The sequence below is a fragment of the Podarcis erhardii genome (assembly GCF_964252035.2).
Source record: "Podarcis erhardii genome assembly, chromosome: 2".
Taxonomy (NCBI): domain Eukaryota; kingdom Metazoa; phylum Chordata; class Lepidosauria; order Squamata; family Lacertidae; genus Podarcis; species Podarcis erhardii.
Window position 1 is genome coordinate 70,266,213 of NC_138498.1, and position 11,156 is coordinate 70,277,368.

At 49.9% G+C, this 11,156-nt stretch overlaps 1 protein-coding gene and 1 long non-coding RNA gene across 2 annotated transcripts; both read right to left on the minus strand.

Annotated features, from left to right (window-relative positions):
• Positions 1-360: 360 nt before the first annotated feature.
• Positions 361-3,069, minus strand: LOC309334843. Its single transcript, XR_014153293.1, has 2 exons — positions 1,453-3,069; positions 361-1,266 (listed from the first exon to the last, which is right to left on the minus strand). It is a non-coding gene; the product is annotated as an uncharacterized lncRNA (long non-coding RNA).
• Positions 3,070-8,470: 5,401 nt separating this feature from the next.
• LOC309335543 (alpha-2Da adrenergic receptor-like) lies at positions 8,471-10,902 on the minus strand. The gene has a single exon (XM_081850611.1). It carries the CDS (start codon positions 10,333-10,335, stop codon positions 9,130-9,132), a length of 1,206 nt encoding a protein of 401 aa, XP_081706737.1. The 5' UTR covers positions 10,336-10,902; the 3' UTR covers positions 8,471-9,129.
• Positions 10,903-11,156: the final 254 nt, after the last annotated feature.

An 11,156-nucleotide genomic window follows, 5' to 3' on the forward strand; every position in this document is an offset into this window, starting at 1 on the left:
GTTTTCATGTTCTTTGTCTTGCCTTCTCCCCTCCCTTCTCACATTTCTCCTAATCACTTCCATCTTCCTCACAGAACACTGGCATGTTTCTCCCACCCCCACCCTACAGCCCATCTTCTTCAGCTCCAGGCAACACCCTCTGCATTATTCTTGAGGGGGAAGGTGTGGTTTTGAATGCTCACAGAGCTATGGAAGCTGTTGTCCTGTGGCCAAGCCCATGGCCGCTCAAAACCGGCTCTCAGCAAAAGAGCTTGTAGAAAAGGAGTGCCAAGATCACAGGCCTGATTTGAGCATGTTAGTATCTTGTGCATGCTCCCCCAAGAGGAAAAAATACACAAAAACGTGTTGAAGCGGGAGGGGGGGCGCGGAATAGAAGATTTATTAATTTCTGAACACCAGAGGGCAGCCCGTGTCCACACTATCTCCAGTAAGAGACTCCAGAGCATGGACGGCAAATTTGCATTGACTGAGACTAGGAAACTCATTGAACATAATTTTTATCACCACTTTATGACATATACTAGGTAAGAAAGCCCAGAGATTGGTGGGATGACAAGCAAGGGTATGCCCAGCCTACCAGGATTCAAGCAGCACAGAAATTGGGACACAGTGACAGAGACCAGCTGGAAAAAGAAACCTGCAAGTGCTATGTGCACGATGCGGAAGGACCAAAGAGTTTGTTACAGAACTTATATTCTCAGAAGAAAGTACATAGTATACTGCACTGTGCCCTTTTCAAGTACATGTTCATACCCTGGCAGAGAACCACAGCATTATACAGGGCAGGGCAAAGCACGTGTCTCAGGGCTCATCTCATCTCATCATTTTATTTGTATGCTGCCTTTCCATAGTTAAAACCATGCTCAAGACAGCTCACAACATGGAAAAAACCCACCTAATTACAAACATAATAAAAGTAGTTGTAAACAATAAAAAGGGCACTAATGAAATTAAAGTTTCCACAAAAATCATAAGATCTAAAAAATGTCATTGTTGTTGGCATTCCTGTATCTAAAATAAAACTGTAAGAAATGAAGATCAATAACAGCAACAACCTCCCTCCCCCTCACAAAACTCTCTAAACAAAACCCCAGCGCAACAGTCTGCTTGGCAGCCTCAGCTTTTGTAGCTGGGGTCAGTCAGGGCCCTCCCCTCCCAGGCCAGGTGGAAAAAGACCTGCAAGGCAGGGGGCAGGTCTTCCAGGACTCACAGCCAGGATGAGCTGGCTCATTCTCCTTAACGTAGGGATGTTAAGACATGTAAGAGCTGTTCGACAGTGGAATTTGCTGCCAAGGAGTGTGGTGGAGTCTCCTTCTTTGGAGGTCTTTAAGCAGAGGCTTGACAACCATATGTCAGGAGTGCTCTGATGGTGTTTCCTGCTTGGCAGGGGGTTGGACTCGATGGCCCTTGTGGTCTCTTCCAACTCTATGATTCTATGATTCTATGTAGCACTTCAGATGTTGCTGCACTACAAGTCTCTTCATCCTTGATCATGGGCAATGCAAGCTGGGCCTGATGGGAGTTGGAGTCCATCAATATCTGGACAGCCATAGGTTCCTCATCCCTGACTTCATGTCTCCTTGAGAAATGTGTGTGTTACAAGGAACCAGGCTGCCAAGGGACCCATGTTTTACACATAACTCTGTGTACAAATCACCATTAATTGAGGCTCATGTATTTCTTTGACACAACAGTAACTGAAAACTTACATTTCTGACTAGCAAATAATCCTAACCTATATGTACAAGATATGCCTGCACAATCTTGCATGATGTTCAAGCCTGTGATAAGACAGACCTCTGGTAACCAGCTCTGAATATATCTGTCTGTCAATCCCTGAAAGTTTTTAACAGAAAGCCAGACTATGTGCCATAGAATTTGGGGTGCCTAGTCTTCAGGTTCTGCCTAAGGCATCCTAAATCCCTGCATTACAAGGAGTTGGACTAGACAAACTCTACAATTCTGATTCTATGAAAACTCTATAAAGATGTGGCAGTGCTACTCTATGCCAAGACAGGCTATGCTGGGCTTGCCAACAAATCAGATCAATATTGTGAAAGCAAAGTTCACACAGAGCCATCCCATCAAGGCATAAGTCTGCTGTCTTTTGTCTAAACATGTGGAGGAGGTCCAAAGTTTCTTTACAGACACAATGATAGGACAGTCTGTTTTCAACACCTTCCAGGGATCTGTCTAGCATTAAAATCAACTCAGCTGCTTTGACAATACCTCTCCACCTATGACTTTGTGGCTGTTTTGCCCCCTGAATCCCTGGTACTGCCAGCATTATCCTGTGTTGCTCAAGGTACCCTAGGTGGACTAGCTAGGAGACCATGAGTAGCCAGGGCTTACAATTTTGCCCATACTTTACTACGTACAGTACTGAGCTGTAGTCCTCCTGCAAAGATTTGGAAGCAGCATGAAAGATGCATCGTTTTCCATGGATAGATCCGCCCCACTCCTGTGCTGCTCCAACCCAACGGGCTTTAAAAACAGGGGAAAAACTCTTCAGAACCTATTTTCAGGGGCAACAAATCAGCAGCAGCAACCCATTTTTCAAGCCACTTCCAACTCTTGGGTCAGGGTGGGGGCGGGAAACCGCAGCCTGCCTCCAGCCTCGATCACTGTTCCTGAGCGCTGGAAATGTTACCGAGGAATGCTGGTTGCAGATTCTATTCAGAGCCACAGGAAGAGAGTGGAGACCATCGGACCTGCTCCCCCACCCCCTACGAGCCTGTGCCAGACCACAGCTATGATGGATGTTTGGCCCAACGTCTCCTTGAGAACTGGTGCCTGATGGTTCTGGGCCTGGCTCCTTATCGCACAGCATCACTGGGCTTGGAAGCTAAAGGGAGTGCAGAAGTTTGGACCTGGGCCCTGGGCCTTGTGGAATCCAGCTCCCATGGCGCCAACAGCTGTTTTTAGATGGGTGAAGGGTCAATGTTTCAAGTTTTTCTATTTTGAGCCACAAAGCTGGGGAAATTAGTCAGCCTCTGGCCTCTGCGTGTCTGAGCCAAGCAGCCCGGCCAGCCTGGCTTGAGATTCCCATCCTAGCTCATGAGCAGACTCACCCTCCTCTGTCCCCTAATCCTCTCAGCGCGCCCCCCCCCACCTTCCCCCATCTCCAAGGCCTTAGTTGCAGCTTGGCTACATTCATCTGCTGAGCCAGGATGGAAATTTTGCACAAACAGGTTCCGTATCAGCTCAGCTCCTGCTCCCTCAGAGTCCACACTTCCGCTGGTCCTGTGCCTAGAAAGCGCGGGTCCAAGTAGTTTTCAGCTTCTCCTGTGCTTTCTAGGCATAAGTGTGAGCGGTTTTGCATTTGCCCTGCCACTTTCCCCCCATAAACTGCTCTTTAGCTCTAAATCAGGGCAGAGAAAACTTGATTGATGTTTGCTCTGACTTGGCAGCAAGCACCAGGTTTCCCCAGGGAAAGTGGAAATGTGGATGAGCCCTCAGTTTTGGGTTACCTTTTGTCACCCCTGTACAAATAGGGACATACCGCATCCATGGCAAAGCTGCTACAGTAGGTGTACGGAACATTTGGCCTTCCGGATGTTGCTGCACAACAATTCCCATCAGCCCCAGCAAGCATGGTGAATGGCCAAGGATGATTAGTAACATCTGAGGGAGCAAAGTTTCCCCTCTGTACTACAGCCTGTCCCTTTGCACATCCAGCAGCAAAATGCAACACCAAAATCTTCCCCCCCCCCGCCTTCCGTTGGACTTCGTAGTTGTGGCGCTCATGAAGCCCTGCACCCAGTGCGACCAAACAGGTTGCGCTCCCCTATATCCACCTTTGATGTTGCAATTACCCTTCTGAAAAGGAGTTTTGCTCTGGACTTGACCTGCTCCTCTCAGGTGGGCGTCATTGCCATTCTAAGAGAATGAGGAAGGAGTTCGTGGTGAGTTCTGGCACCTCTTTTTCTAGAAAAATAACACTGCCTACTACAGTGCATTTTTATAAGTTATTTTCATTAATGCAAGCATTTCTGTTCACATATCACCCTACTACATGCATTTCTTTACACACTACTTGGCTAAAGAACAGCACTGCAAAATTTGGAGAAGTGTGAATTTTCTTCTGGTGTGTGAACTGCTTCAGAAAGTGCACATCTGATAGGTTCACCTTTAAGTGCAAACTGAATCCAGTTTCTCCCCCATCCCAAATGGAGGCATTAAACTTTCAGAACTTTTGGAAACATAGGACTGGGCTAGACTTGGGTCTTTCGAATTTCAGTGGCACCCTGTGTCAGGCCAGAATTCAGCGCGCTTTGCCTCTCGCCTTCCGTTCTGCTCAATTCACTATGTCACATTTATGGTACCCTGTAGCATCCCCTAGGCTCAGTGCCCAGTGCAGTGCAACCAGTCGCGATCCCCTAAATCCACCTCTGCCTGGGAATGAAGTCCAAAGAAGAGCTCAGTTAGTGCAGTGAAATTTTCCTGTCTCCAGCTTTGAGACAGCAGGAAGGCTCAGCTCAGGACATCCTTTTCTCCAAACTGACACCTCTACAGGGAAATTGCAGAGAGTAAGGAGGGGGTGTGAGAATAACAAGAGGGTCAAGGGGCATCCAAGAAACATCCTGAGAACATATTGCTCTTCCTACCTCCTTGCACAATCATTAACTATACAGCTCCCTGGGGGCCCATCCCTCCATTCAGACATCAAAGCCATTTCCAGTCCTATTGTCCCCTAGGGCAGCTGGCTGCCGCTCAGAGATGCAGAGTGGGAGGGGCTTACTGACACAAGAATTTGAATGCAACCCCATTGAGGCCCTCCCCTAGTGCCTGGGATGTAGGGTCATTTATTCCCAACACACCAGGCTTCAAAGAGGAAGCGGATCTTGGCCAAACACTGCTTTTGAGGGGCACTCAAAACCCTCAGAGCAGAGCAGTTGGTCTGGATCTATTTTTTCTTCAGTGACAGAACTTCCTGCAACAGAAAGATACATAAATATCCTCGGAGAGGGAAAAATAGAATAGGCAGCCATTGCTGGTGGGAGGCATGTTGTGCTCTTTCTGGGGTAGTTTGTCCATCTTTGGTCCCCACCCTGCACTGTGGCTCCTAGAAGCAGTCAGCATGTGACAGCGATCACACCCTGGGAAATAGCTTTGACTGGTTAGCTAAAACAGGTGAGGGTAGCCGATGGGTCTCAAAACCTTGGTGAGTTAAGTTCCTACATACGAAGACAGCCTCTAGCAAATTGAGTGAACGAGACCAATAGTGGGAACAACAATCAAGATGGCGGTTTCTGCACATGCTGTAGTAGAGGGAAGCAAGAGGCAGATGGGGCTCATCAATCTGGGAAGACAGCCCATCTAGGAAACGGAAAATTCTGTTCCTAAACCTCCACTGCCTTGTGGAATATCTTCAAGAGAAGGAAAGGCTGAGGAGTAAACCCTACACAAATTCAGAGTGGAGTCCCTAAGGCGGTTGGATGGAGCCTTGTATGCCTCCTTCCAGAAACTCCTGCAGCCAAGCTGGTGCCAAATGTATTGCTGTGCTTTCCTTTGGACCACATCAGTGAGTCTGAGAGGGGGGTCTCCCCACATCAACTAACCTGCTGTGCAGCACACCTGGAATCTTTGTTTGCTACGCAGGTGGTTGTGGTGGATGGTTGCTTAGAGTACGAACAGTCAAGGGAAGCTATAGCTGCTGCAGTGCCTGCTTTATTGGTGGTAATCTAAAATCAGTGTAAAAAGTCAAAGCAATTTTTTGAATGCCAGCATCATACTCTACCTTATTTGCCTTCTGTTGTGGTGTGACCTGCTTCATACGACATGCTTGTGAAGATGCCCAAGATGCCTCGAAAGGATCACCCATGATGTTCAGTACAAGGAACAATCCCCATTTTCCAACCCTGTGGAATCAGGGCGGGGGGTTAATTGGGAAAGAAGATCCTTCAGGTATGGCTACATGGGTTTGGCCCATATCTAGGGCAGATCTTTGACACTTGGGGGACGTTGCATGTCCAACATATACACAGAAGATGAGCCACTGGCACCTTTCAGCACCGCTTGGAAGGTGGAAGTGAAAGATGAAAACTGGGAGATATTTCCAATCTACTCCTGTGTCCTGACTAGAAACATCAGGAAATTTTGATCTGTGCACATGGAAGATGCTTGCGACAGATAAACTGATGTAAAATGGGGAGGCTGACCCATGGTGCCAGGTACATTGCAGTTTTAGAGACAAACATTTTATTATTAGGCCTTTCTGCACCGTGGTACCCAAGTGGGCAGTCAGTACATGAGAACAGAACCCACCAAGGCTCTGTCAGGGGGGAAAGTGCCAAGCTGATAACAGCCAGGCACCAGCTGCCCCCTTCTAAGCTGCTGGAACTGGGGTAGATTACTAACAGGATTAATAGGGCCTGTCTCCATGGAAACCTTCCTGCCTTGCCACCACCCTTGAGTTGCTGTATTCTGGGAAGATGTTTTTGTGTGAGCTATTAATTTGTTTGTCTGTATAGTTAGATAATAGGTAAAGTTAGGGGGACTAACTATGCAGTCCCATTCCCGCATTGATTGTATGTATGTGTGGTAACAGAGTGGTGTTCATCATTGTTAATTCATATCTGCTGGGAATTTGAGGCTTGGTTCTTACGTTAGCCAATCATAAGATCACTTGAAAACATGGAAGAGGCAGATTGATAGGAAAGCAATTTACACATGTAAAACTTTAAAATACACACCAGGCACCCAGTTAAGGGGAATCACAAAAACCCCCACCAACAACGTTTTCCCCAACCTGAAATACTGGATCCTCTCCTGACTACAACTCTAAATAGTGGAGGAAACACAGCTGGGGGAGCAACACAAACACCCAATAACTGTCATTTCATGCAGGAAACAAGGGATTTCACCCCCTCAAAGCCAAATATCCCCAGAGCTTTGCTCCCTGTGGCTGGCCAGCGGAAACCCACTTTTCAGTGGCTGGCATCTGACCAGCAGTGGGATCAGGGGTAAATATCTGTTTCCCAGAGCCAGATGGCTGATTCAGCATCCGGCCTCCCTCTTGGCTTTGCCCAGCTCCCCTCGGATCAGCAAAACAGACTAACCGAGGCAGAGGCAGACATCCCAAAACTAAAACATGTGATTGCTGAACAAAGGGGGCAGGCAGAGGAGACACAGCAATTCCATGGGTCCCACCAGCACCAACCTTGACCTTGCTGGAAGGAAACTCCGCACTGTGCACAACTGAGAGAAAAGTCTTCTTTTCTGCAAAGTCACTCTTGGAGGGGGGACACAGAGAGGGGAGAGGGAACTAGAACACGCTGATCCTTTGCTCAAATACTTCAGCTCCAGTACATGGTGCCCTCGGGTCACCAGTGACTTTGCCTGGCGTCTCTTTATTGCTGCTCTCTCTGGGGAAGGTGTAGGCCCAAACCCCAGCCTCTCAGGCCCAAAGGTGACAGAGAAACATTCAGAGGCAGTGGTAATGCCTCTGGCTACTAGATACTGAGGCCAAATGGGCTGGACTATCGCCATCATGGCCTGTTTGCAAGCTTCTCAAGGGCATCGGGATGGCCAAGGTTTACAGACAGAGGACTGGTCCACTAAATCAAGGGTGGGCGATCTAGGAAAATGGCGGCCGGGGGGGGGGGGCTCAGTCTAATTTCAAAAGCCCTCTGCAAATGACCCATTGTAAACTCCTGCATGGGCTATCTATCCCTTCCTCAACAGGCCCCTGATTAGGCTGGGAGGAGATGGAAAGCGGTGAAAGAGAGAGAGACGGCCCCATCCACATTTCACTCTGGTCCTGCCTACCACTGACATGCAGTCCCCAACGGATTACCCCTGAGGGAACGTGGCCCTGGCAGAACAAACACTATCTACTCCCTGCACTAAATGGATATTTAGCCTGATTCAGAAAGACCATTTTTACGTTATTACTTATGCCCATGATTCCCTCAAAATGTCACTGACCTGAGGCAGGAAAAGCATTTGAGAGGGATCCGTTGTATGTCTCCATCCCCAATACAGAAGCAAGTCACCTCACGGAATCTCCTCCAAGGCAGACCTTACCCTTTTCCTCACCTCAGAGCAGCTGGGAGAAAGGCGTGCAGCAAAGCTTTTGTGGGCTAGAACTCTTTTGGGAATAGAGAGCGTATTTCAGGGATTCATGAACAACTCTATGGTTGTCGGGATCTGTAACTTGGCAGTCCTAAACCAAGGTAGCAGAATGCAGAGCTCACATCTGCTTAATTTACTGTGATGATGGGCAAATGTTTTAGCAGGTCTGCCATAAGGTAAGTTGAAAGTAGTAGTACCACTGTTTCGGAGCAGTGCAGCAGGGATGGGCAAATATGAAGTCTACGCCCCTTATGCCATTGCCAGAATGATGATGTCATCGCTGGGGTGCCATTTGCCAATCTTCTGTGTACACTCCCCCTGCCTCCCACAAAATGCAGCTATCTATTAAATAAACCAAGCAGAGGAAGAGGTAGATTTCATTTCAAATGCATGATTAAGAGTTAAGCCAACACTTTTATTTTTGAAAAAAGTCAAAGTCCCTTTTTTAAATAACCAACCAAATGTCACAAGATGATAAGCAAGCTCTTGAGTCCACTAGAACCCTTCATCAGACTGGATATCTTAAACGAAGGAGCAGATGGAGAGGTTGAAGAAGCTGGCGAGGTAGAGGCCAAAATGTCAGCCTCGGCCAAAAATTAATTTCTGTTATACAGCGTTGTGCATGGCTGTGAGGGGTTGCCAGGAACAGCACACCTGCACTTCAGAAGTTACCACTACTCCACTGCCCCATAAGCAGTCTACTCCTGTCCCTCAATGCACCAGTGCTTGGCCTCTGGCCTATTGGACTGGTAAGCAGGCTAGCAGCACAGTACAGGAGAGGTAGGCAGGTCATGTGTAAGCCTCACTCTCTGTGCCATAACCAGGCCCACCAGCCCTTCATGTCACAAATGTCTGGCTGCCTGTGCCACTCATGCCACAGATTTACCACTTTAACAGGAGCTTTTTCAGCACAAAAGCAGCAGCGATATTATCCTGCTCATCAGCCTCAACCTGTTGCCTCAGGATGATGTTTTGTACACAGGCCCCAGAACCCCAGCCTGCACGCCAACACCTCTCTCCACCTCCCCAAACAGCCCTCTAGCAGAAGAGTCCTCACTTCCTGCATGTAAGTGGGTCGGCACGGGAGAGAAGTTGCTGGAAGGCCCTCCGGAAATCCCGGTTGAAGACGGTGTAGATGATGGGGTTGAAGCTGCTGTTGCAGTAGCCAATCCAGAAGAAGAACTTGAAGAGAGGCTTGGAGATGCAGCAGCCTTCCCCGAGCACGGACTCGAGGCTGTACGTGAAGAAGAACGGGAACCAGCAGAGCACGAAAGCCCCAATGATGAAAGCCAGGACAAAGGTGAACCGGCGTTCTCTTGCCTGCACCAGCCGGTTGGTGGAGACAGACATGTCCCTGCTCCTGCGCTGCTGCCGGCTAGAGGGAACTGACCAGGAAAGCCTGGGGGTCCTCTGTGACCTGGCACTGTTGCCAATCTCTTCTGCCCTCCACTGCCGAGAGAGCCGGGGCAAGCTAGGCTGGGGGTGGGGAAGCTGGCCGTTCTCGGAGCCTGCATTCTGCGCTTCCCCAGGGTGCTGAGTGCTCACTCTGCGGGCGTCACACTTGGCTGCAGTGATAAGGTTGGGGTAGGAGACACGTCTTGCAGCAATGACCACCGAGTTCCTATGCCTGGCCACGTGGTAGATCCGGCAGTAGACAGCAACCATGATGAGGCAGGGGGCATAGAAGGAGGCAGTGCAAGAGGCCAGCACGTACCAGGTGTCGTCGTGCAGCAAGCACAGCTGGTCCTGGTGCGTTGACTTGAAAAGCGGTGGCAAGGACACCAAGGCAGAAATGGCCCAGACAGCCCCAATCATGCACTTGACCCTCCGGGGACTCCTTTTAAGGTTGTACCGGGCAGCGCGGGTGACGGCCCAGTACCGATCCAGGCTGATGGCGCAGAGGTGCATGATGGAGGCGGTGCAGAAGAGAACGTCCAGCGACAGGTAGAGGCTGCACCAAAAGCCGCCAAAGCACCAGTAGCCCATGACCTCATTGGCCAAGGAAAAGGGGATGACAAGGGTGGCCACCAGGATGTCTGCCACAGCCAGAGACACCAGGAAGAGGTTCTGCGGGGCCCGAAGGGCCCGGCTGGTGTACACAGCCAGCACTACCAACACATTCCCCAGTAGGGTCACAAGTGCCATGACCAGCACGGCCACCAGGATGAGTGCCATGCCAAGAGGCGAGTGCGGGAGCTCAGCGGGTGCCTGGTCACTCTGATTGCCAGATCCATTTTGCTGTGGCTCCATACCATGCATCCCCAGACCAGGCCATGGGGGTGCCCAAAGCTACCTGTGCAAGGTTCACAGGCTCCCAAGTCTCACCCGGGCCTACTCACAAAGCTCTGTTTCATGGTCACAGGTCCAGAAAAGAACAGGCCCAGCAGCCTTCCTCTCACCTGGCACCATCCTACCTTGTGGGGCTCAACAGCACAGCAGTGGGAAGGCCCAACAGATCCTGGCGCAGCACATCAGACACTAAAGCAAAACGACAAGTTCCAGTGAGGCAGATCTCACTGGTAGATCTCAAAGTGTGATGTCCCATGGAACACTATAGTGGATTTCAGCGCAGTTCGGGGCAGATAGGTAAATCTAGTGCCCCCAGGCAGCAGATCTAGAAGATGCACAGTTCCCTCAGAGAACAGTCCACAGATGGCCTCAATCCCTTGGCTTCCACTTGATACTAAGCATGTCCAAGGCAAAGCGGTGGGTATGTGCAGAGTACACCCCTTTCTTCTTGCCTGCTGATTCTTCCCTCTCCCTGCAGTGGTGTGAAGCCCGGCAGAGCTGCTCCAGCTCTGAGCCTCTTTGCATCCGGCCTCTGAGCAGATCCCTTGGGGGGAGGGAAGGGAGGGGCAGGCAGTGCTGACTGGCTGGCCTACAGGCACCCAGCCAGCTCCAGCTGGTGGGAGAGGCTGCTTGCTGCCAACACTAAGAGCCCAGGAGGGGGAGCTTGCTTCCCTCACCCAGGATCAGAGCACCTGGCAGGCGTGCACACACACAAGGAGGAAAGGGCTGGGGAAGGGCTGTGCCTAGCTGCCTACAACCCAGATCCTAAACTTTTTAAACTCAGGCATATA

Coding starts and splice junctions, on each gene's coding strand:
- LOC309335543 (XM_081850611.1), bottom strand. CDS start 10,335: ATGCATGGTATGGAGCCACAGCAAAATGGATCTGGCAATCAGAGTGAC.